This window comes from Oncorhynchus masou, chromosome 28 (assembly GCF_036934945.1).
Source record: "Oncorhynchus masou masou isolate Uvic2021 chromosome 28, UVic_Omas_1.1, whole genome shotgun sequence".
Classification (NCBI taxonomy): domain Eukaryota; kingdom Metazoa; phylum Chordata; class Actinopteri; order Salmoniformes; family Salmonidae; genus Oncorhynchus; species Oncorhynchus masou.
In genome coordinates, this window is record NC_088239.1 from 81,054,886 (window position 1) to 81,082,406 (window position 27,521).

Below are 27,521 nucleotides of genomic sequence, written 5' to 3' on the forward strand. Positions count from 1 at the left end.
GAGCTCCCCAATACCTTCCCACTACATAGAGCTCCCCACTACTTAGAGTTCCCCACTATCTAGAGCTCCGCACTACCTTCTCACTACCTAGAGTTCCCAACTACCTAGAGTTCCCCACTACCTAGAGCTCCCCACTACCTAGAGCTCCCCACTACCTAGAGCTCCCCACTACCTAGAGTTCCCAACTACCTAGATCTCCCCACTACCTTCCCACTACCTAGAGCTCCCCACTACTTAGAGTTCCCCACTACCTAGAGCTCCCCACTACCTAGAGCTCCCCACTACCTTCCCACTACCTAGAGTTTCCAACTACCTAGAGCTCCCCACTACCTAGAGCTCCCTACTACCTAGAGCTCCCCAATACCTAGAACTCCCCACTACCTTCCCACTACCTAGAGCTCCCCACTACCTAGAGCTCCCCACTACCTTCCCACTACCTAGAGTCCCAACTACCAAGAGCTCCCCACTACCTAGAGCTCCCTACTACCTAGAGCTCCCCAATACCTAGAACTCCCCACTACCTTCCCACTACCTAGTGCTCCCCACTACCAAGAGTTCCGCACTATCTAGACCTCCCCACTACCTAGAGCTCCCCACTGCCTAGAGTTCCTCACTACCTAGAGCTCCCCAATACCTAGAACTCCCCACTACCTTCCCACTACCTAGAGCTCCCCACTACCTTCCCGCTACCTAGAGCTCCCCACTACCTAGAGATCCCCACTACCTCCCCACTACCTAGTGCTCCCCACTACCTAGAACTCCCCACTACCTAGAGCTCCCCACTACCTAGAGTTCCCCACTACCTAGAGCTCCCCACTACCTCCCCACTACCTAGTGCTCCCCACTACCTAGAGCTCCCCACTACCTCCCCACTACCTAGAACTCCCCGCTACCCCCCACTACCTAGAGCTCCCCACTACCTCCCCACTACCTAGTGCTCCCCACTACCTCCCCACTACCTAGTGCTCCCCACTACCTAGAACTCCCCACTACCTAGAGCTCCCCACTACCTAGAGTTCCCCACTACCTAGAGCTCCCCACTACCTCGAGCTCCCCACTACCTCGAGCTCCCCACTACCTCCCCACTACCTAGAGCTCCCCACTACCTAGAACTCCCCACTACCTAGAGCTCCCCACTACCTAGAGCTCCCCACTACCTAGAGCTCCCCACTACCTAGAGCTCCCCACTACCTAGAACTCCCCACTACATAGAACTCCCCACTACATAGAACTCCCCACTACCTAGAGTTCCCCACTACCTAGAGCTCCCCACTACCTAGAGCTCCCTACTACCTAGAGCTCCCTACTACCTAGAGCTCCCCACTACCTTCCCACTACCTAGAGTTTCCAACTACCTAGAGCTCTCCACTACCTAGAGCTCCCCAATACCTAGAACTCCCCACTATCTTCCCACTACCTAGAGCTCCCCACTACCTAGAGTTCCCCACTACCTTCCCACTACATAGAGTCCCAACTACCTAGAGCTCCCCACCACCTAGAGCTCCCCACTACCTAGAGCTCCCCAATACCTAGAACTCCCCACTACCTTCCCACTACCTAGAGCTCCCCACTACCTAGAGCTCCCCTCTACCTTCCCACTACCTAGAGTCCCAACTACCAAGAGCTCCCCACTACCTAGAGCTCCCTACTACCTAGAGCTCCCCAATACCTAGAACTCCCCACTACCTTCCCGCTACCTAGAGCTCCCCACTACCTAGAGATCCCCACTACCTAGAGCTCCCTACTACCTAGAGCTCCCTACTACCAAGAGCTCCCCAATACCTTCCCACTACATAGAGCTCCCCACTACTTAGAGTTCCCCACTATCTAGAGCTCCGCACTACCTTCTCACTACCTAGAGTTCCCAACTACCTAGAGTTCCCCACTACCTAGAGCTCCCCACTACCTAGAGCTCCCCACTACCTAGAGCTCCCCACTACCTAGAGTTCCCAACTACCTAGATCTCCCCACTACCTTCCCACTACCTAGAGCTCCCCACTACTTAGAGTTCCCCACTACCTAGAGCTCCCCACTACCTAGAGCTCCCCACTACCTTCCCACTACCTAGATCTTCCAACTACCTAGAGCTCCCCACTACCTAGAGCTCCCCACTACCTAGAGCTCCCCAATACCTAGAACTCCCCACTACCTTCCCACTACCTAGAGCTCCCCACTACCTAGAGCTCCCCACTACCTTCCCACTACCTAGAGTCCCAACTACCAAGAGCTCCCCACTACCTAGAGCTCCCTACTACCTAGAGCTCCCCAATACCTAGAACTCCCCACTACCTTCCCACTACCTAGTGCTCCCCACTACCAAGAGTTCCGCACTATCTAGACCTCCCCACTACCTAGAGCTCCCCACTGCCTAGAGTTCCTCACTACCTAGAGCTCCCCAATACCTAGAACTCCCCACTACCTTCCCACTACCTAGAGCTCCCCACTACCTAGAGTTCCCCACTACCTAGAGTTCCTCACTACATAGAGTTCCCCACTACCTTCCCACTGCCTAGAGCGCCCCACTACCTAGAGCTCCCCACTACCTAGAGCTCCCCACTACCTCGAGCTCCCCACAACCTCGAGCTCCCCACTACCTCCCCACTACCTTCCCACTACCTAGAGCTCCCCACTACCTAGAACTCCCCACTACCTAGAACTCCCCACTACCTAGAGCTCCCCACTACCTAGAGCTCCCCACTACCTGGAGCTCCCCACTACCTAGAGCTCCCCACTACCTAGAACTCCCCACTACCTAGAACTCCCCACTACATAGAACTCCCCACTACCTAGAGCTCCCCACTACCTAGAACTCCCCACTACCTCCCCACTACCTAGTGCTCCCCACTACCCAGAGCTCCCCACTACCTCCCCACTACCTAGAACTCCCCGCTACCGCCCCACTACCTAGAGCTCCCCACTACCTCCCCACTACCTAGAACTCCCCGCTACCGCCCCACTACCTAGAGCTCCCCACTACCTCCCCACTACCTAGTGCTCCCCACTACCTCCCCACTACCTAGTGCTCCCCACTACCTAGAACTCCCCACTACCTAGAGCTCCCCACTACCTAGAGTTCCCCACTACCTCCCCACTACCTTCCCACTACCTAGAGCTCCCCACTACCTAGAACTCCCCACTACCTAGAACTCCCCACTACCTAGAGCTCCCCACTACCTAGAGCTCCCCACTACCTAGAGCTCCCCACTACCTAGAACTCCCCACTACATAGAACTCCCCACTACATAGAACTCCCCACTACCTAGAGCTCCCCACTACCTAGAACTCCCCACTACCTCCCCACTACCTAGTGCTCCCCACTACCTAGAGCTCCCCACTACCTCCCCACTACCTAGAACTCCCCGCTACCGCCCCACTACCTAGAGCTCCCCACTACCTCCCCACTACCTAGTGCTCCCCACTACCTCCCCACTACCTAGTGCTCCCCACTACCTAGAACTCCCCACTACCTAGAGCTCCCCACTACCTAGAGTTCCCCACTACCTCCCCACTACCTCCCCACTACCTAGAACTCCCCACTACATAGAACTCCCCACTACATAGAACTCCCCACTACCTAGAGCTCCCCACTACCTAGAACTCCCCACTACCTCCCCACTACCTAGTGCTCCCCACTACCTAGAGCTCCCCACTACCTCCCCACTACCTAGTGCTCCCCACTACCTCCCCACTACCTAGTGCTCCCCACTACCTCCCCACTACCTAGTGCTCCCCACTACCTAGAACTCCCCACTACCTAGAGCTCCCCACTACCTAGAGTTCCCCACTACCTAGAGCTCCCCACTACCTCCCCACTACCTAGAGCTCCCCACTACCTAGAGTTCCCCACTACCTAGAGCTCCCCACTACCTCCCCACTACCTAGAGCTCCCCAATACCTCCCCAACACCCACAGCTCCCCAGCTCTCATGGCAAGCTCCATAACCTCAAATTGTCCATATGCACCCATTCCCCTCGGCGCTATTCTCCAAAACGTGGTGAAAAAATGACGAGGAACTCTCCAACAAACCCCCGGAGGGATTACCTGCTGTTTGGAAAGGAGAAGGAGGGTCAGAAGGGGAGTGTTGCTGGAGGGGAGTGAAGGGAGAGGATAGGCCGATGGTGAAGGCATATTTGGTTTGGGTTCATTTAGGTTTGATGATTTGCGCAAACAAGCCACCGGTGTTGCCTGATTAAAAGAAACAGGGCTGACGAGGAGAAGATTGCTGCCCAATGTGGGCAGAGATAGACCGAGAACAAGGCATGACCACTTCAAGCCTTTACTGTCCTCAGAGATCCCAGACCTAGGGCCACAGCACTAGGTCTGGGAATCATGCCAGTCAGTGGTTTTAAGCTTGTAACTCTAATGTCATGGCACATGCAAACCACTAACTAGCAAAACACACTCATTGAAAATATCCTCTGCGAGCTTCATCTCGCTAGCTACCGAGAATGAAGGGATAGGTCTCTAACGTAGTTCCACCTCTTCTTCTCTATTCCAACTGACGAAGATACAGGTACTTCAACAGGCACTTGTACAGACATGTATGCTGGAACTCTGGTACATTGTGGGAGGCAACGCGTCTGCGTCTGTGCGACTACACTGACCCCTCAAAAACAGGTCTGAGGACGGGTCACTGACCAGTGTTGACCACCTTTCATTTTCAAAAGGACTTTTCACATCATCAAGGCATCAGTGTGGAGTTCAGCAAGAACATAGCAGAACAACAACAACATGACTGATGGAGTTTGACTTCTGCACTAGCGTTAAAGTCTTTGGTTCATTATTTTATCAACCAATTTCTCCTCACTCCAGTTATCCCTCCTCACAGTTGTGACATGGCTACTGTTGCAGTGTTATGGCTATGTAATTATACCAATTATAAGGGCTTAGGGTCGAGGTCGATCCGTTTACGGCCTGTCAATCACCCCGCCAACTCCATCCTTTTGTGCAATTTGAGCCATGACCAACTCTGCTATTGTCAATCAAACATTAGTAGAACATAATTGCCCAATAGACATTCAGGAGACAACATGTCAAATCCTCTTGCTCGTTACATTTCAGCAGTTTTGGTCAACTTTCTGAATGATTCAGTATTTTAAAAGAGACACATTTTCCAAATATGCAGAACTATGGAGTGAAGTCAACCTTGCCATGCCATTGAAATGTTAAGTAAATGCTAATCTCCACACAATACACATCCATACACCAGAATGCATAGAAGTTGTAGGCACTATGAAACTAAATGAATCAGTGCAGAGAGAGAGAGAGAGAGAGAGAGAGAGAGAGAGAGAGAGAGAGAGAGAGAGAGAGAGGTTGATTAAATGTCAACTTATGTAACGTTTGTCACATTCTAAAATTAGCCTCAAAATTCTGTCACCTTTGGTGAGTCTGCTGAGGTCAACAATGTTGTAGATTCCTAATGCTGCCTCTACTGTGGTGTGAGCATCAGAACCTTAGACCATCACTTCAAACAGTACTCGGTTTATCTTGCTGGCTGTGGTCTGGCTGTGGTATATTTCTCAGTGATACATTGTTGTGTGGACTGATCCAATGGTGTAGAATGGCATATACTGTACACTGGTTCTACAAAATGACTAGACACAGATACTGGTATATTTAGACGATAACAAAACCAATATTGCAAAACCACACAACTGGTTTCGTCGCCATCGTAAAAGTTAATTCACACAAACTGCAATATTTCATTAATTGAGAACTTGTTGTCGCATGGACAAACAAGGAAGAAAACAATGAAGGGAAAAGCAATACCGTGCCTTTGCCAAGCTCATTGCATGTTTCAATGTGTGTGAGGCGAAGTTTCGGGTTAACAAGACAGAGCCCGGGACTGTGGTCCAAACTGTTGAGACTGAGTCCAAGCCTCTCTAACCACAGGAGCTCACCCTTAAAACCTCAGGGGGCTGCTAATGATTCTGTGCTGTGGCTCACGGAGAAGTTCATGCTGTCTGCCCTGAGACGGCACAAAGCAGGGTGGGCCAAGAAGGCAGTGGACCTCGGAGAGTTGACCTCCCACACATTCAAAAGATACACCTAAGGCTAAGGCGGTATGCATGTAGTTACACACATATAAACACAAATACACCACACACACACACACACACACACACACACACTCACTGACAGAGACACAGAGGAGCTACAGTACCTTCCCACTTTAGACATACTTCAACATCCCTATTAAACTGTCACAATGGGTAGGGAACCTTCAACATCCCTATTAAACTGTCACAATGGGTAGGGGATCTTCAACATTCCTATCAAGCTGTCACAATGAGTATGGAACCTTCAACATCCCTATTAAACTGTCACAATGGTACGGAACCTTCTACATCCCTATTAAACTGTCACAATGGGTAGGGGCCCTTTAACATTCCTATCAAGTTGTCACAATGGGTAGAGAACCTTCAACATCCCTATTAAACTGTCACACTGGGTAGAGAACCTTCAACATCCCTATTAAAATGTCACACTGGGTAGAGAACCTTCAACATCCCTATTAAACTGTCACACTGGGTAGAGAACTTTCAACATCCCTATTAAACTGTCACAATGGGTAGGGGCCCTTTAACATTCCTATCAAGCTGTCACAATGGGTAGAGGCCCTTTAACATTCCTATCAAGCTGTCACAATGGGTAGAGAACCTTCAACATCCCTATTAAACTGTCACACTGGGTAGAGAACCTTCAACATCCCTATTAAACTGTCACACTGGGTAGAGAATCTTCAACATCCCTATTAAACTGTCACACTGGGTAGAGAACCTTCAACATCCCTATTAAACTGTCACACTGGGTAGAGAACCTTCAACATCCCTATTAAACTGTCACACTGGGTAGAGAACCTTCAACATCCCTATTAAACTGTCACACTGGGTAGAGAACCTTCAACATCCCTATTAAACTGTCACACTGGGTAGAGAACCTTCAACATCCCTATTAAACTGTCACACTGGGTAGAGAACTTTCAACATCCCTATTAAACTGTCACAATGGGTAGGAACCTTCAACATTCCTATCAAACTGTCACAATGGGTAGGAACCTTCAACATTCCTATCAAACTGTCACAATGGGTAGGGACCTTCAACATTCCTATCAAACTGTCACAATGGGTAGGGACCTTCAACATTCCTATCAAACTGTCACAATGGGTAGCTTGTTTGTTTGAGTTCAATGGTCCTTGTCCTACACATACCTCCAACTCTGAATGTATGAATCGTTCCAGAATGACTTGAACGGATGTCTAGACAGTAGCCTACTAAAACAGTGTATTTGGATTGCAAAAACGAAATGTACCCTATTGTTGTTGTTTAATAGTATGCAAACTCAGAAGTATGATGTTGGAAATGTCAGGTGTTACAGGCTATTCCATTCTCATGCAAGAGCATAGCTTGTGTTTTTTTTAAATACACAACAAATAACACTTAGGCCTATCAATAAACATAACTAATATGCCAATCATGCTATTGACTTGAATATGATATATTTACCAGTCCTGCGCAGGTGCTGAATGAGGCAATGGATCCTGCGTAATTGAGAACAGTTCCGCTGTAATAGCATCCTCTCTCTTCTGTGTTGGCAGCTGACGAAACTGGCATACTGCTCCGAGATGCCTTTTGTGCTTTCTGTCTCCTCTCCACCATGAATTTCTGGGACAGAAATCGAGTGTCTCTCTTCAGAATGAGGTGCAGGTCCCTGCCAAAAGCAGGAATTCTGAGTCTCAGCCCTGTGGAAGCAGCCGTTTGCGGTCCTTGAGGTTCCCAATGGTATAGCTCTGGAGATTCGTACTCTTCCCAGTTTGAAATGGAACGAACCTCCCGAGAGCTGCTCCCGGCGCTGGCGTCAGTCTCTCGGCTAGTTGGTTTATCGGGAGCTCCGGCGCTGGCGTCAGTTTCTCGGCTATTTGGTTTATCAGGAGCCGGTGGACCTGTATCTGGAAAAACCTCCGGGAAAATAATTTCGGACTCGGATTCCTGGAAGGGGTGTGGATCTGGAGAGTAAAAATAGGAAACGAGAGAAAGAAGACAGCAAATACCATAGGATTAGTCGTTATAGTCTTTTTCAGAAAGGTCAACTGGAGCAAAGAAAATGTAGCCCATGGATGAGCCTGTCTGCTCCAATAAAATGACTGAGTGATGTCTCACCTGCGCATCGCTATATTAGCTAACTCAGCGAATTATAACAGTGAGAAACATCGAGAATTGTTACCATGCCTTGTGAGTATCTGATGAACTAAATCAACGTTTAAACTGCATATTGAAGGTGTTTCACATATACCTGCAATGGCAAATGCTCCAAGAAAACATAACTGATGGAGGACACTGAAGATGCGCTTTAGATGCATATTCAGTTATTGTTCAATTAACCTTTACAGTGTCGTTAAACAAAGTTGCTCTCCACGCACATTTAGTCAAATTCTGTGTTGTCTATGCGCTGCCTGATACTTCCCCCCATCTCCCGGTAAATGCGCCTCTCTCCTCTCTCACATGAACGTGTTTCCAAATGAATGACTCCGTATCCTGCACTGTAAAAATCAAAAAGTCAGCATAGGAGAGAGAGAGAGAGATTTGTATAGAAGTGTATTTTGATGTATGGACAGCGCGCGCTGAGCGGTAGAGAGCACACTCGAGCAGTCAATACCGCAAGCTCTAAATAGCCTACTCAACTGCACTAAGACCAGAGAAGAATATAGCCACACGTGTTAAGTTGCTTCCTTAATTTATTGGGGAGGAGGTGTGCAAAAGAAAATATAACATGCAGGTTTCTTTTTACAGATTTAATTGGAGCATAATAAACTACTGTCTGTCTACTGTAGCTATATATTGGATTTATTTTTGCTCAAATTGAACGAAAACATCTCATGTCAAAATGTTGTCACTTCGTTTTCAGTTGTTTTGAGTTTTGATTTAGCTTCTCACTGAACAAATGCTGGTTCTTTCCATTTAATTTCTTGGACACGTGTATATATTTTGGATCATACAATAAAGGGTAATTGCCAAGGTCTGCTGTGTTTGATTTTTACCATAGTCAAAACATATTTTCTAATGCATGATTTCCTACGTTGTTTTCCTCATAGAATAGGTGTAATAAAAAGAGCTATATAATTGTGTAAAAACAGCAGCCTGCTGGGTTGCAGTGATTCTTTTTGTATTCATTCATCATCATCAGTTGATCCCATGCTCCTAACCCTTCACAACGTGTAAGTTTGTGTATAGGAGAACCCATTTTCAGCAATGACTCTGGGGTTTCATAGAGTTTGGGTTTTTTCTCCATTATTCTCTAAATGATAGGCTTATCAAAAGCGTCAGCAAGAACACTGATATCCTTTCTATGTGATCCTACAGTATCCCAGATGATCGATTACGTACACGGTAGGGCACGCACTAACACCCTGGACAGAGCTAGCACTCACTAACACCCTGGACAGAGCTAGCACGCACTAACACCCTGGACCAGAGCTAGCACTCACTAACACCCTGGACCAGAGCTAGCACTCACTAACACCCTGGACCAGAGCTAGCACTCACTAACACCCTGGACAGAGCTAGCACGCACTAACACCCTGGACCAGAGCTAGCACTCACTAACACCCTGGACCAGAGCTAGCACTCACTAACACCCTGGACCAGAGCTAGCACTCACTAACACCCTGGACCAGCACTAGCACACACTAAAACCCTGGACCAGAGCTAGCACTCACTAACACCCTGGACAGAGCTAGCACTCACTAACACCCTGGACAGAGCTAGCACTCACTAACACCCTGGACCAGAGCTAGCACTCACTAACACCCTGGACCAGCACTAGCACGCACTAAAACCCTGGACCAGAGCTAGCACTCACTAACACCCTGGACAGAGCTAGCACTCACTAACACCCTGGACAGAGCTAGCACTCACTAACACCCTGGACAGAGCGAGCACTCACTAACACCCTGGACAGAGCGAGCACTCACTAACACCCTGGACAGAGCTAGCACTCACTAACACCCTGGACCAGAGCTAGGGTCCCATCCAGGTGCTATAGAGTACCACAGTATTAGTTATAATACCCATAAAACCTAGCAGGTCATACGGAAATGGTTCCAATAATTTTTCCACCATTCATTTTTCCAATAGGGTTTAAAGAAACACTTAAAATAAAGGCCTGTGTTTTGTGTAGACTTAGCCTGGCATGACATTTTGATAACCATGTAAATATATCTAGGACAAGGTGATGTTTATCAATATATTAGCCTATTTACCCTCCAAAAATGAAATGCTAATTAGCTGCTAATGTGGCTATGAAATGTCATGATGATCTGGACGAGACTGCCAAATCGAGGCAAAGGTAAGAGTCTCTGGATTAACTATCTAATTTTACCTAAATGTAGTAATGATGAAATTGGAAAAATGTCTTGTGTTGTGCAAGTTTTAAATTGACACAATACTTGTTAGCAAAGTTGTCAGTTAGAGATGATGTGCAGGAGATTGCAGGGATTTGTTGTCTTGCATGATGTCCGACTTGGATGCTAATTAGCATTTTTGAATCTGAGAGTAAATAGAGGCAAATATATTGATAAGTCACCCTGTCCGAGAGAGATTGATATGGCTATCAAAACGTCACGCGAGGGTAAGCCTACACAAACCACAGCCCTTATAGGAAAAATGAATGGTGGAAAACCGATTGCAACCATTTCCCTGTTTGACTGCTAGGTTTTAAGGGTATTATGACACCTCCACTGTGGGGCTCTATCTGGCTTTGTACTACCATAGTGAGATGACCTGATGCAAAATGATCTAATCCATTTTTTTTTCAACGAAGGAGGATTTGAGTAATACTTGATGAGTCTGATTTCTCCTGTGCCAAAGCATACTGATATGATTTCATACGGAATTTGCCTTCTGGAATATCAAATCTCATGGGGTTAATGCAAAGTTGATTAAGATATTTCCAATATAGTCCTCTTACCACGTGGCACATTACGGAATCATTTGACACATTTCAACACAAATGAAAACAAGAAAGAATAGCACAAGTAAATCAAATTGGCAGCAACATGGGCATGTAATCAAATTAGGGCATTCTGAGTTCAAGCTTTGCCAGTCTTGCTGGCATGTTTGGTATTGATGGGCCAGGTTTAGTGATGTCACTCACTCAGTCAGTCAATGGTTCTCGTCTGGGCAGTGACTTGTGCACTTTAAAAGGGGCAATCTGCAGTTGCTTCGTTCATTTTTGGCCCTGTAAATTAATGGTATGACCCATGAGCTTAGTTAAACTGTCATACCCCATCAGAACCCCAAATATAAGCTTGTTTTATTCCAATGTTTGTAAACAAAGTAAATGTAAACAAACACTATATAGCCTCAAAACATGGTTCAAACTATAATTTAGATATCATGGATGGTGAGGCCTTGCATCCATAGCTCTGTCTATGAATTATTCTATGAGAATAAATTATTTCTTTCTTGTCTAAACTGCTGATTGCTGCTTAAAAGTGATAATTCAAAAATAATACTCATCACAGTTTTTTCTATGTACTGAAAGTTCTCCATCTTGAAAAATTGACTTCTGACATGCACAATTCCTTAGGATTGTATCAACAGTGAACTAATAAACAAAATGCTAAACTATGGTTCTTGTAGGAAACTATCCTTTGTTGTCTAAATACAATGTCAAACCATAGAGCATCAACTATACTGTACTCTGGTTACAAAGAGATTGCATACACTTGCAAGTTGCAACTACGTAATGACTGAAGTTGCAATGTGACTCCATTACGGAACTCCAGGACATGACACCATTACAGGACTCCAGAACATGACTCCATTACAGAACTCCAGAACATGACTCCATTACAGAACTCCAGGACATGACTCCATTACAGAATTCCAGAACATTACTATATTACAGAATTCCAGAACATGACTATATTACATAACTCCAGGACATGACTCCATTACATAACTCCAGGACATGACTCTATTACAGAACTCCCGAACATGACTCCATTACAGAACTCCAGAAAATGACTCCATTACAGAACTCCAGAACATGACTCCATTACAGGACTCCAGAACATGACTCCATTACAGAACTCCAGAACATGACTCCATTACAGAATTCCAGAACATTACTCTATTACAGAACTCCAGAACATGACTCCATTACAGAACTCCAAGACATGACTCTATTACAGAACTCCAGAACATGACTACATTATAGAACTCCAGAACATGACTCCATTACAGTCCAGAACATGACTCCATTACAGGACTCCAGAACATGACTCCATTACAGAACTCCAGAACATGACTCCATTACAGAACTCCAGAACATGACTCCATTACAGAACTCCAAGACATGACTCTATTACAGAACTCCAGAACATGACTACATTATAGAACTCCAGAACATGACTCCATTACAGAACTCCAGAACATGACTCCATTACAGGATTCCAGGACATGACTCCATTACAGTCCAGGACTTGACTCCATTACAGTCCAGGACTTGACTCCATTACAGAACTCCAGGACATGACTCCATTACAGTCCAGGACTTGACTCCATTACAGAACTCCAGGACATGACTCCATTACAGGATTCCAGAACATGACTCCATTACAGTCCAGGACTTGACTCCATTACAGAACTCCAGGACATGACTCCATTACAGTCCAGGACTTGACTCCATTACAGTCCAGGACTTGACTCCATTACAGAACTCCAGAACATGACTCCATTACAGGATTCCAGAACATGACTCCATTACAGTCCAGGACTTGACTCCATTACAGAACTCCAAGACTTGACTCCATTACAGAACTCCAGAACATGACTCCATTACAGTCCAGAACATGACTCCATTACAGAACTCCAGAACATGACTCCATTACAGAACTCCAGAACATGACTCCATTACAGGATTCCAGGACATTAATCCATTACAGTCCAGGACATGACTCCATTACAGAACTCCAGAACATGACTCCATTACAGTCCAGGACATGACTCCATTACAGAACTCCAGAACATGACTCCATTACAGTCCAGGACATGACTCCATTACAGGATTCCAGAACATGACCCCATTACAGTCCAGGACTTGACTCCATTACAGAACTCCAAGACTTGACTCCATTACAGAACTCCAGAACATGACTCCATTACAGTCCAGAACATGACTCCATTACAGAACTCCAGAACATGACTCCATTACAGGATTCCAGGACATGACTCCATTACAGTCCAGGACTTGACTCCATTACAGAACTCCAGAACATGACTCCATTACAGAACTCCAGAACATGACTCCATTACAGGATTCCAGGACATGAATCCATTACAGTCCAGGACATGACTCCATTACAGAACTCCAGAACATGACTCCATTACAGTCCAGGACATGACTCCATTACAGAACTCCAGAACATGACTCCATTACAGTCCAGGACTTGACTCCATTACAGAACTCCAGGACATGACTCCATTACAGGACTCAGTAGTTAATTCCATGAAGAGTGTCGCACAAATTAGTGGATTTGTTTCATGTTTATAATCTAGAAATGTTATTCTCCGGTTATTATGCACTAGTTTTAACTCATGTGAAATTACTTTGACTCACGGATATTCTTTAACTTTACAAATAATGATGTGTTTCTTGCAGTCTTGTGTTGTGTATCCCCGTTGTTGATACTCCTAGTGCAACAACGGAGCTGCAGGTCATGAATATCCCTGTGAGAGAATTCCGTTATATCATGTGTTATGATCTACATGGTTTACATAATAGCATTGTTCTGAGCAAACTGTGCAGTATTCATTTACTCTGTGTAATGGCTGCGGAGTAACCAACGATTCTGAATACAGAGATGATACACTGTTGTCCAACATCTGACTGATGAATGACATTATGTTTGAATTAAAGAGTTCATTACAGTGCAAATCCTTCTTATTAAAACGTGTTATTTCTGTAATCCATCAAGCATTGGAGTTGTACTGGATTAATCAGGATTTACTTCCATTTTGAGAAACTGTTGTACTAACAGTCAGAGTCCTGATTCCACACCCAGTTTTAGATGCTGAGATCATAACAACTTTGAACTGTGGCTATACAAATAGCTCAGTCATCGAGGAGCAGCGGGCCAGCAAGGACTACAGTACGTTAATGCTATTTGGAAGCTATGATTATGTCCCAAATGGCACCCTATTACCTATTTAGTTCACTACTTTATATAGAGCTCTGGTCAAAAGTAGTGCACCATATAGGAAATAGGGTGCCATTTTGGATGTTGTTTATGATTTCCAATGGATATAGAGCTTATTGTGTTGTGGATTCAAGCCTGTCCTCACAATAAAGTGCAATGAAACAAAGCGCGGTGTCAGTCCTGTATACAATGTACGTTAATCCAAATGAGCAGAATTTATTAAGAGAATGGACATTGTTTTATGGAAATGCGCATGTGAATATCCATCAATGGCTGGAACCAGTTCACATTTCTGTAGTATCTAGGGTGGAAAGCTTTGACTAAAATAGTCACAGAGTACAATTCAATTGAATACAACAATGACATTTACAATGAATCAGAGAGAGACATCAGAGTAGTCTCCAAGGTGCCATATAGTGTATGAAATGATAAAGCAAGATTCCGTCTATCGGTGAAACATGATGTGATGCAGATTGTAGCAACAGAATGTTTTTCAAGGACAAAAGCCTTCTCTCATAGAATGGCTACAAATCGAGGGCTAGCTTGTTCATGTTTCTCGTATTCAGGCTTCAAATTGTCCTTCTCCCCTCAACCCACTGAGCCAAATCTCCTCTATTACACCGCTAATGGAGAGGAGAAAGTCTTAGTAAGGTCACTGGGAGAGAAAAACAAACAGACAAATTAGAGCCCTTTTCTGATCCATTCAAGTCCCAAATGTAATATAGGGTTCGACCCCCACCCCCCGAAACGGACCCATTCCTTTTTGCAATTTTGATCTCCATAGTGAAAGTTAAACAAAGTTCTCCCACCTGCCTCGCCCCAAGCTCCACGTTGCGTCCCAAAGGTAGCTTAGCAGTTAGAGAGTTGAGCCATTAACCGGAGGGTTGCCAGTTTGAATCCTGGGTCCGACAGGATTTAAAAAATATTGCGGGCAGTGAGCTAGCAACCCGGAGGGTTGTTGGTATCAAATCCTAGATGCCATTGCCTCAAATCCTAGATGCCATTGCCTCAAATCCTAGATGCCATTGCCTCAAATCCTAGATGCCATTGCCTCAAATCCTAGATGTCATTACCTCAAGTGAGGCAAGGCACTTAACTCCCCACAACAACAGCTCCCCAGTGTGGCAGCCCTCTGTCTCTCTCCAAAATCGGAAGTCACATTTGGATTGGACCTTGGGTGCAATTGACCAATGATATTCATGATATTCATCTTACAAAGGCACCCGATTCCCTTTACAGTACACTACTTTAGGGAATAAGATTCCATCTGAGATTCAGCCCCAGTAGAGGGCCTTAAAACACATTAAGAGGTCCTTTATCTACGCTGATCACAGACCTGGCCAAGCCACACTTGCCCCTGGCGCAGAGGAGAGCTTTTCCATTAGACACTGCACTGGGACAGCTGACAGGCCTATGAGGTAGCTAATGTGATGCCTTAAACAGAGAGAAATAAATCAAATAGGCCAAGACTTTTTCAAAAAAAAAAAAATCTTTCTTTCTTTTTTTTTTCCGAAGAGGGGATGGGTGGGAGAGAACAGCAATGTAATCTAAAAAGACTTGTAGGACAAATGAGCCAAGCTTTGTCGATGATACAGTGTATTGAATAATAGCAGCCAGGTCCATAGGAGCCGTGTTACATGAGGTGGGAGAGACGTGCGTGGTGGCGGTGTACTGATGATGGCTGGAAGGGAGTGAGAGATTACAGCAGACATTCGTGTAAGGCTTGGAGGATGTATTTGCTAATGTGTTTGTTTTTTATTACCCAGAGACAACACAGACATTGTCAGGGATAGTACACTCGTAGAAAAAAAATGGTTATTTGGATGTTTTTTTGTTGTTTTTTACCCTTATTCTACCAGGTAAGTTGACTGAGAACATATCCCATTTACAGTAATAACCTCGGGAATAGTTACAGGGGAAGGAGAACCCTTTTTGGTTCCAGGTAGAACGCTTTTAAGTATCTGTTGCTGCCTCGTAACTATGAATGAAGAATTGCATAAATTGAAGAAACTGAGAGATCTTCCGCCAGTCGAGGAAAATGTACCACCAACTAAGTCTGAATCGGACCACCAAGAGAGAAAGATTAGTTTTTTTAATATGCATGTTACAGTATCTCAGCCTACAGTAAATGTATATCTCTTGTGGGGCCGCAAGAGTCACACTATATTTCATCAAGATAAAAACAACCCTCCTAGCTGCCCACACTGGGAGATGACCATAGCAATTCCCTTATAAAAGATTGTTATGCTCGACACAAACGCATCCCTCGCAAATTTATTTTCATTCTTTAGCATTATTCATGTTGACATTTACAACTAGTTGTTGCTCGTTCCGCCCAAGTATTTTAGATTTCTAACTGCCAGGCGACCTATTAAACCAAACCACTGGGGAATCGGGTTAAATGCACAGACAAGATTACAAGTTTGCATTGTTTATAACTCCTGGGAGGATTCCCAAACCGTTTCTCCCCCCGCTATGTTAACCCTATTCATTTCCATCGTCTATTGTTCTATGTACACAATCAATGAATGAATTGTGCACTTGGAATATGAATCAGTGTGCTTTTAACAAGCGGTGTTTAAAAGGCAGACATTTGCCGAAGGACAAGAGTTAAGGGGAAGACAAAATTGTGTAATAGGCAGGAGGTGAGGTGGGACGCCAGTGTTCACTTCCTTTGAACGCAGAGCTCTCTTAAAACCCCTCTCTGTTCATGTGCTGCTCTACTTTCCACATCCTTACCACCCTCCCCCTTGTTCCCTCATCCCTTCCTAGAGAGAGAAAAAGAGAAAGAGAGGGGGAGAGAGCGAGCGAGAGAGAGAGAAAGACGTTAGGGATGAAATGACTCACAGCATCTCCGCTATCTCCTTCACATAGAGAAGAGCTACCTGGATATTTATTTAGTTTGTTATTGAAGCATCTTGACTCTATTCAAATCCCCAGCCCACATGGGCTTATTATATAATACACTGCATATTCAGAATTTACACAATTTACAGTGTGTTACATAGTCTTTTTGTAGTAAAAAAAACACAAGAAACATGAAGTAATGGGTTCCACTTTACCTTGATTCATCCATCATTTAATGTTGTTATTACATTAGAGGTGTCATGAAGACAGAGGGTTCACGTAAAATGGTTCAGAGAACTGTCCACGTGAATGTTTCCTATTTGTGCACGTTTGTGTGTGTTTTAAGACTAATTCTTGAATGCAAACCCCTTATACCATTCATTTGGGCTGCTCCTCAAATGGCAGCCCATTTCCCATGTAGTCATATTCCCCATATAGTCATATTTCCCATGTAGTCATATTTCCCATATAGTCATATTCCCCATATAGTCATATTCCCCATATAGTCATATTCCCCATATAGTCATATTTCCCATATAGTCATATTCCCCATATAGTCATATTTCCCATATAGTCATATTTCCCATATAGTCCACTTCTTTCATATTTCCCATACAGTCATATTTCCCATATAATCATATTTCCCATATAGTCCACTTCTTTCATATTTCCCATATAGTCATATTCCCCATATAGTCATATTCCCCATATAGTCATATTTCCCATATAGTCATATTCCCCATATAGTCATATTTCCCATATAGTCATATTCCCCATATAGTCATATTCCCCATATAGTCATATTTCCCATATAGTCATATTCCCCATATAGTCATATTTCCCATATAGTCATATTCCCCATATAGTCATATTTCCCATATAGTCATATTTCCCATATAGTCCACTTCTTTCATATTTCCCATACAGTCATATTTCCCATATAATCATATTTCCCATATAGTCCACTTCTTTCATATTTCCCATATAGTCATATTCCCCATATAGTCATATTCCCCATATAGTCATATTTCCCATGTAGTCATATTCCCCATATAGTCATATTCCCCATATAGTCATATTTCCCATGTAGTCATATTCCCCATATAGTCATATTTCCCATATAGTCATATTCCCCATATAGTCATATTCCCCATATAGTCATATTCCCTATATAGTCATATTTCCCATATAGTCATATTCCCCATATAGTCATATTCCCCATATAGTCATATTTCCCATATAGTCCATTCTTTATATCATTTCCCATATAGTCATATTCCCCATATAGTCATATTCCCCATATAGTCATATTCCCCATATAGTCATATTTCCCATATAGTCATATTTCCCATATAGTCATATTTCCCATATAGTCCACTTCTTTCATATTTCCCATATAGTCATATTCCCCATATAGTCATAATCCCCATAAAGTCATATTTCCCATGTAGTCATATTCCCCATATAGTCATATTTCCCATATAGTCATATTCCCCATATAGTCATATTCCCCATATAGTCATATTTCCCATATAGTCATATTCCCCATATAGTCATATTTCCCATATAGTCATATTCCCCATATAGTCATATTTCCCATATAGTCATATTTCCCATATAGTCCACTTCTTTCATATTTCCCATATAGTCATATTTCCCATGTAGTCATATTTCCCATATAGTCCACTTCTTTCATATTTCCCATATAGTCATATTTCCCATATAGTCATATTCCCCATATAGTCATATTTCCCATATAGTCATATTTCCCATATAGTCATATTTCCCATATAGTCCACTTCTTTCATATTTCCCATATAGTCATATTCCCCATATAGTCATATTCCCCATATAGTCATATTTCCCATATAGTCCACTTCTTTCATATTTCCCATATAGTCATATTTCCCATATAGTCATATTCCCCATATAGTCATATTCCCCATATAGTCATATTTCCCATATAGTCATATTTCCCATATAGTCCACTTCTTTCATATTTCCCATATAGTCATATTTCCCATATAGTCCACTTCTTTCATATTTCCCATATAGTCATATTTCCCATATAGTCCACTTATTTCATATTTCCCATAAAGTCAACTTCTTACATATTTCCCATATAGTCATATTTCCCATACAGTCATATTTCCCATATAGTCCACTTCTTACATATTTCCCATATAGTCATATTTCCCATATAGTCCACTTCTTTCATATTTCCCATATAGTCATATTTCCCATATAGTCCACTTCTTTCATATTCCCATATAGTCATATTTCCCATATAGTTATATTTCCCATATAGTCCGCTTATTTCATATTTCCCATATAGTCCGCTTATTTCATATTTCCCATATAGTCATATTTCCCATATAGTCCGCTTATTTCATATTTCCCATATAGTCCACTTCTTTCATATTTCCCATATAGTCATATTTCCCATATAGTCCGCTTATTTCATATTTCCCATATAGTCCGCTTATTTCATATTTCCCATATAGTCATATTTCCCATATAGTCCACTTCTTTCATATTTCCCATATAGTCCACTTCTTTCATATTTCCCATATAGTCATATTTCCCAAGAGCCCTTAGTTGTCAAGGCGACATAAAAAAAATCAGTTTGACAATATTAACCTTCATCGGTATTGTGCAGCACTTGGAAGATCTGTTTAGGGAATTGTGTCAGTGACTAACGATGGTGATAATGCTAGTCGATTACAGTCTTGGGAGGCCACGGAGCTGATCTCATTCTATTATAATCAGGGGCTGATTCAAACCTGGAACAATCAATGACATTTATTCTTCAATGTACTATCAGGCAGGGAAAACCTCCATGTACTTTGGCCCTGGGAAGACCAGAATTGAATAGGCCTTGTATTAAATCCTCTTGTCATTGCCTATTCACCTTTAACGTGTGACTTAAGTCTCAGTTTAACAAAACACATGCAGTGCCGAATCAGTCATAGGTTCACAGGGAAATACAATCTTGAAAGATGGTGGAACAGAATCATGCAAAAAAAGTTTTGAAACCCAAACGTGGATTATCTACGCATTTTGGCCAAGCTCTTTCTTAATCAAAACACATTTTTCATAGAGGACGAGAAGAGTTCATTGCATATTGCAGACGTGCATCCTGAGAGCGCCTCTGATTACAGGTTAATTTCCATTACACTAGATCAACTGTACTTTAATGAGATACCTACAGTCCAGTTCAGTCTATTCCAATCTATTCCAGTCCAGTCCGGTCCATTCCAGTACAGTCTAATCCAGTCCAGTACAGTCCAGTCTATTCCATTCTAGTCCAGTTCAGTACAGTCCAGTCTATTCCAGTCCAGTCCAGTACAGTCCAGTCTATTCCAGTTCAGTCTAGTCTAGTCCATTTTAGTCCAGTATAGCCCAGTGTATTCCAGTCCAGTGTAGTCCAGTCCAGTCCAGTATAATTTAGTATAGTATAGTCCAGTCCAGTATAGTCCAGTATAGTCCAGTCCAGTATAGTCCAGTATAGTCCGGTCCAGTATAATCTAGTCCAGTACAGTTCAATCCAGTCTAGTGAAGTCCAGTCCAGTATAGCCTAGTCGAGTCTAGTAGAGTATAGTATAGTCCAGTCCATTCCAGTATAGTCCAGTCCAGTCCAGTATGGTATAGTATAGTCTAGTCTAGTCCATTCCAGTCCAGTATAGTCCAGTCTAGTCTAGTCTTGTCTAGTATAGTCCAGTCCAGTATAGTCCAGTCTAGTCTAGTATAGTCCAGTCCAGTCCAGTATAGTCTAGTCTAGTCTAGTCTTGTCTCGTCTAGTCTAGTCTAGTCTAGTCTAGTCTAGTCTTGTCTAGTATAGTCCAGTCCAGTATAGTCCAGTCTAGTCTAGTCTAGTATAGTCCAGTCTAGTCTTGTCTAGTATAGTCCAGTCTAGTCTTGTCTAGTATAGTCCAGTCCAGTATAGCCCAGTCTAGTCTAGTCTAGTCTAGTCTAGTATAGTATAGTCATCTTGTATAGTATAGTATAGTATAGTATAGTATAGTATAGTATAGTCCAGTCCAGTCCAGTCCAGTATAGTATAGTCTAGTCTAGTCTAGTCTAGTCTTGTCAAGTATAGTCCAGTCCAGTAAATCAAATCAAAATCAAATGAAATTTTATTTGTCACATACACATGGTTAGCAGATGTTAATGCGAGTATAGCGAAATGCTTGTGCTTCTAGTTCCGACAATGCAGTGATAACCAACAAGTAATCTAACCTAACAATTCCAAAACTACTGTCTTATACACACAAGTGTAAGGGGATAAAGAACATGTACATAAAGATATGAATGAGTGATGGTGCAGAGCAGCATAGGCAAGATACAGTAGATGGTATCGAGTACAGTATATACATATGAGATGAGTATGTAAACAAAGTGGCATAGTTAAAGTGGCTAGTGATACATGTATTACATAAAGATGCAGTAGATGATATAGAGTACAGTATATACGTATACATATGAGATGAATAATGTAGAGTATGTAAACATTATATTAGGTAGCATTGTTTAAAGTGGGTAGTGATATATTTTACATCAATTCCCATCAATTCCCATTATTAAAGTGGCTGGAGTTGAGTCAGTGTGTTGGCAGCAGCCACTCAATGTTAGTGGTTGCTGTTTAACAGTCTGATGGCCTTGAGATAGAAGCTGTTTTTCAGTCTCTCGGTCCCAGCTTTGATGCACCTGTACTGACCTCGCCTTCTGGATGATAGCGGGGTGAACAGGCAGTGGTTCGGGTGGTTGTTGTCCTTGATGATCTTTATGGCCTTCCTGTAACATCGGGTGGTGTAGGTGTCCTGGAGGGCAGGTAGTTTGCCCCCGGTGATGCGTTGTGCAGACCTCACTACCCTCTGGAGAGCCTTACGGTAGAGGGCGGAGCAGTTGCCGTACCAGGCGGTGATACAACCCGCCAGGATGCTCTCGATTGTGCATCTGTAGAAGTTTGTGAGTGCTTTTGGTGACAAGCCGAATTTCTTCAGCCTCCTGAGGTTGAAGAGGCGCTGCTGCGCCTTCTTCACGATGCTGTCTGTGTGAGTGGACCAATTTAGTTTGTCTGTGATGTGTATGCCGAGGAACTTAAAACTTACTACCCTCTCCACTACTGTTCCATCGATGTGGATAGGGGGGTGTCCCTCTGCTGTTTCCTGAAGTCCACAATCATCTCCTTAGTTTTGTTGACGTTGAGTGTGAGGTTATTTTCCTGACACCACACTCCGAGGGCCCTCACCTCCTCCCTGTAGGCCGTCTCGTCGTTGTTGGTAATCAAGTCTACCACTGTTGTGTCATCTGCAAACTTGATGATTGAGTTGGAGGCGTGCGTGGCCACGCAGTTGTGGGTGAACAGGGAGTACAGGAGAGGGCTCAGAACGCACCCTTGTGGGGCCCCAGTGTTGAGGATCAGCGGGGTGGAGATGTTGTTGCCTACCCTCACCACCTGGGGGCGGCATGTCAGGAAGTCCAGTACCCAGTTGCACAGGGCGGGGTCGAGACCCAGGGTCTCGAGCTTGATGACGAGCTTGGAGGGTACTATGGTGTTAAATGCCGAGCTGTAGTCGATGAACAGCATTCTCACATAGGTATTCCTCTTGTCCAGATGGGTTAGGGCAGTGTGCAGTGTGGTTGAGATTGCATCGTCTGTGGACCTATTTGGGCGGTAAGCAAATTGGAGTGGGTCTAGGGTGTCAGGTAGGGTGGAGGTGATATGGTCCTTGACTAGTCTCTCAAAGCACTTCATGATGACGGAAGTGAGTGCTACGGGTCTGTAGTTGTTTAGCTCAGTTACCTTAGCTTTCTTGGGAATAGGAACAATGGTGGCCCTCTTGAAGCATGTGGGAACAGCAGACTGGTATAGGGATTGATTGAATATGTCCGTAAACACACCAGCCAGCTGGTCTGCGCATGCTCTGAGGGCGCGGCTGGGGATGCCGTCTGGGCCTGCAGCCTTGCGAGGGTTAACACATTTAAATGTTTTACTCACCTCGGCTGCAGTGAAGGAGAGTCCGCATGTTTTCGTTGCAGGCCGTGTCAGTGGCACTGTATTGTCCTCAAAGCGGGCAAAAAAGTGATTTAGTCTGCCTGGGAGCAAGACATCCTGGTCCGTGACTGGGCTGGTTTTCTTTTTGTAGTCCGTGATTGACTGTAGATCCTGCCACATACCTCTTGTGTCTGAGCCGTTGAATTGAGATTCTACTTTGTCTCTATACTGACGCTTAGCTTGTTTGATAGCCTTGCGGAGGGAATAGCTGCACTGTTTGTATTCGGTCATGTTACCAGTCACCTTGCCCTGATTAAAAGCAGTGGTTCGCGCTTTCAGTTTCACGCGAATGCTGCCATCAATCCACGGTTTCTGGTTTGGGAATGTTTTAATCGTTGCTATGGGAACGACATCTTCAACGCACGTTCTGATGAACTCGCACACCGAATCAGCGTATTCGTCAATGTTGTTGTCTGACGCAATACGAAACATATCCCAGTCCACGTGATGGAAGCAGTCTTGGAGTGTGGAATCAGCTTGGTCGGACCAGCGTTGGACAGACCTCAGCGTGGGAGCTTCTTGTTTTAGTTTCTGTCTGTAGGCAGGGATCAGCAAAATGGAGTCGTGGTCAGCTTTTCCAAAAGGAGGGCGGGGCAGGGCCTTATATGCGTAGCGGAAGTTAGAATAACAATGATCCAAGGTTTTGCCAGCCCTGGTTGCGCAATCGATATGCTGATACAATTTAGGGAGTCTTGTTTTCAGATTAGCCTTGTTAAAATCCCCAGCTACAATGAATGCAGCCTCAGGATGTATGGATTCCAGTTTGCAAAGAGTCAAATAAAGTTCGTTCAGAGCCATCGATGTGTCTGCTTGGGGGGGAATATATACGGCTGTGATTATAATCGAAGAGAATTCTCTTGGTAGATAATGCGGTCGACATTTGATTGTGAGGAATTCTAAAACAGGTGAACAGAAGGTTTTGAGTTCCTGTATGTTTCTGTGATCACACCACGTCTCGTTAGCCATAAGGCATACGCCCCGTTTGTTTCTGTCTGCGCGATGCGTGGAGAAACCCGCTAGCTGCTGGCTGAAACCCGCTGGCTGCACCGATTCCGATAGCGTCTCTCCAGTGAGCCAGTCCAGTATAGTCCAGTCTAGTCTAGTCTAGTATAGTCCAGTCCTGTATAGTATAGTATAGTATAGTCCAGTCCAGTCCAGTCCAGTCCAGTCCAGTATAGTATAGTCTAGTATAGTATAGTCCAGTCCAGTATAGTCTGTCCAGTCCAGTCTAGTCTAATCCAGTCTAGTCCAGTATAGTCTGTCCAGTCCAGTATAGTATAGTCTAGTCCAGTATAGTCTGTCCAGTCCAGTATAGTCTAGTCTAGTCTAGTCCAGTATAGTCTAGTCCAGTATAGTCTAGTCCAGTATAGTCTAGTGCAGTCCAGTGTAGTATAGTCCAGTACAGTCTAGTTCAGTCCAGTATAGTATAGTCTAGTCCAGTACAGTCCAGCCCAGTCTAGTCCAGTATAATCTGTCCAGTCCAGTCCAGTATAGTATAGTCTGTCCAGTATAGTCTAGTCTAGTCCAGTATAGTCTAGTCCAGTATAGTCCATTATAGTCTGTCCAGTCCAGTATAGTATAGTTTAGTCCAGTATAGTCTAGTCCAGTATAGTCTGTCCAGTCCAGTATAGTATAGTTTAGTCCAGCCCAGTCTTGTCCAGTATAGTCTGTCCAGTCCAGTTCAGTATAGTATAGTGTAGTCCAGTATAGTCTAGTCCAGTCTAGTCCAGTATAGTCTAGTCTAGTCTAGTCCAGTATAGTCTAGTCTAGTCCAGTCTAGTCCAGTATAGTCTGTCCAGTCCAGTATAGTATAGTCTAGTCCAGTATAGTCTAGTCCAGTCTAGTCCAGTATAGTCTAGTCTAGTCTAGTCCAGTATAGTCCATTATAGTCTAGTCTAGTCCAGTCTAGTCCAGTATAGTCTTGTCCAGTCCAGTCCAGTATAGTCTGTCCAGTCCAGTCCAGTATAGTCTAGTCCAGTCCAGTGTAGTCCAGTCCAGTATAGTCTGTCCAGTCCAGTCCAGTATAGTATAGTATAGTCTAGTCCAGTCCAGTCCAGTCCAGTATAGTATAGTCTAGTCCAGTGTAGTCTGTCCAGTCCAGTATAGTCTGTCTAGTCCAGTCCAGTATAGTATAGTCTGTCCAGTCCAGTTTAGTATAGTCTAGTCCAGTATAGTATAGTCTGTCCAGTCCAGTTTAGTATAGTATAGTCTGTCCAGTCCAGTTTAGTATAGTCTAGTCCAGTATAGTCCAGCCCAGTCTAGTCCAGTATAGTCTGTCCAGTCCAGTCCAGTATAGTATAGTCTGTCCAGTCCAGTATAGTATAGTCTGTCCAGTCCAGTCCAGTATAGTATAGTCTGTCCAGTCCAGTCCAGTATAGTATAGTCTGTCCAGTCCAGTCCAGTATAGTATAGTCTGTCCAGTCCAGTCCAGTCCAGTATAGTCTGTCCAGTCCAGTATAGTATAGTCTAGTCCAGTATAGTCCAGCCCAGTCTAGACCAGTATAGTCTGTCCAGTCCAGTCCAGTATAGTCTAGTCTAGTCCAGTATAGTATAGTCTGTCCAGTCCAGTCCAGTATAGTATAGTCTAGTCTGTCCAGTCCAGTCCAGTCCAGTCCAATATAGTATAGTCTGTCCAGTCCAGTCCAGTATAGTATAGTCTGTCCAGTCCAGTCCAGTCCAGTCCAGTCCAGTATAGTATAGTCTGTCCAGTCCAGTCCAGTCCAGTATAGTATAGTCTAGTCTGTCCAGTCCAGTCCAATATAGTATAGTCTGTCCAGTCCAGTCCAGTCCAGTATTGTATAGTCTGTCCAGTCCAGTCCAGTCCAGTCCAGTATAGTATAGTCTGTCCAGTCCAGTCCAGTATAGTATAGTCTGTCCAGTCCAACAGAGGACATCAGACAGCATCAGTCTGTCTCTGGATGGACACCACAGAAACCCTGCTGATCAGTGCTCACCCTTAATGATCCCATACGAGACGAGATGCAGGGATCTGCCCACCATAAACTAAACTGTGTCAGGTGCAGGGAACTGTGAACCGTCTCCAGGCCCCCCCCCTACCAAGTACATCCAATACATTAGAGACAAGGTTCCTCTCTATGCATTGTGTGATGGTGTTTTAGCTTCCGAAACTGGGTCATACCATGGGTACCTTCAAAGGCCCAGGGGCCATCTGTGAAAGTCTGCGGGATGTTTTTGGAAAAAGCCATTGAAAGCACGCCGGCACTAAGACTCGCGGGGCCCCAATCTGGTAAAGTAATTTACAAGAGGCCTTTTGATGCTGCCGAATGTCTCCCAACTGGGAGAGACCACTGACTGGCTTTGGCAAAGTCACTCTATCCGTTGAATGCCGTTACAGCGTGGTTGGTTCTTCTGACAGTGGTTATAGATGGGGCTCTCCGTGTTTTTTTTTTTAATCTTTATTTTACTGGGCAAGTCAGTTAAGAACAAATTCTTATTTTCAATGACGGCCTAGGAACAGTGGGTTAACTGCCTGTTCAGGGGCAGAATGACAGATTTGTACCTTGTCAGCTCGGGGGTTTGAACTTGCAACCTTCCGATTACTAGTCCAACGCACTAACCACTAGGCTACGCTGCCACCCCATGTTACAATATCGCAGACATTTTCGCAATAATGTATCTCAGGTGAAATACTGTACATGTGATATAAAATAAAATTATATCGTGTTCTGACACTCTAATTCAACAGTAAAGTGAAAACAAAAGTTGGAAGCTTGCAATTTCCTCAAGTCTTCCATAGTAGCCTAATGAATCCCACCTCCCTCCAAACCCCCCCCCCACACCTTATTTCCTTATTTTGTGTTGTTCCTAGCTGGTGTTGGTTAATAGTGGCCTTTAATAGTGAATAGACCTTAGGTTACTGGTTCATAATGGTAACTGTCATGGAGCTGTAGACCTAGCCTATACATTGTTGAGGATCACATCAGATCACAGCACATCACATCACAGCACATCACATCACATCAGATCACAGCACATCACATCACAGCACATCACGTCACATGAGATCACATCACGGCACATCAGATCACATCACGGCACATCAGATCACATCAGATCACATCACATTACAGCACAGCACATCAGATCAATCAGATCACATCACATCACATCACAGCTCTCAACTCTCCCGCCAAATTCCACATTGATTTCCGTGTTGTAGCTTAAATAGTTTAATCATTTTAACATCTGTATTCGATACCGAATTCACATTTGATGGGAACATTATCTGAGCCAGTTGAGGTTTTGTTAGACTATTGTTTATGTATCTGTTGTTTCCTACCTGTCTGCCTCTGGGCAGACCTGGACTAACTAACTAACTAACTAACTAACTAACTATCTATCTATCTATCTATCCATCTATCCATCTATCCATCCATCCATCTTTCTATCAATTA

General features: G+C 44.1%; 1 protein-coding gene across 1 annotated transcript; it reads right to left on the minus strand.

Annotated features, from left to right (window-relative positions):
- Window positions 1–6,682: 6,682 nt before the first annotated feature.
- On the minus strand, window positions 6,683–8,168 carry LOC135517072 (A disintegrin and metalloproteinase with thrombospondin motifs 19-like). The gene is made up of 3 exons (XM_064941094.1): window positions 8,161–8,168; window positions 7,507–8,056; window positions 6,683–6,727 (listed from the first exon to the last, which is right to left on the minus strand). The coding sequence occupies exons 1-3, from the start codon at window positions 8,166–8,168 to the stop codon at window positions 6,683–6,685; spliced, it is 603 nt and encodes a 200-aa protein (XP_064797166.1).
- Window positions 8,169–27,521: the final 19,353 nt, after the last annotated feature.

What these genes read in the sequence shown, in the direction of transcription:
- LOC135517072 (XM_064941094.1), bottom strand. An exon ending in TCAGCACCTGCGCAGGACTG is followed by an intron (nt 6,728 to 7,506) that starts GTAAATATATCA and finishes TTCTCTACCCAG; the next exon opens with TGTGACAGTTTAATAGGGAT.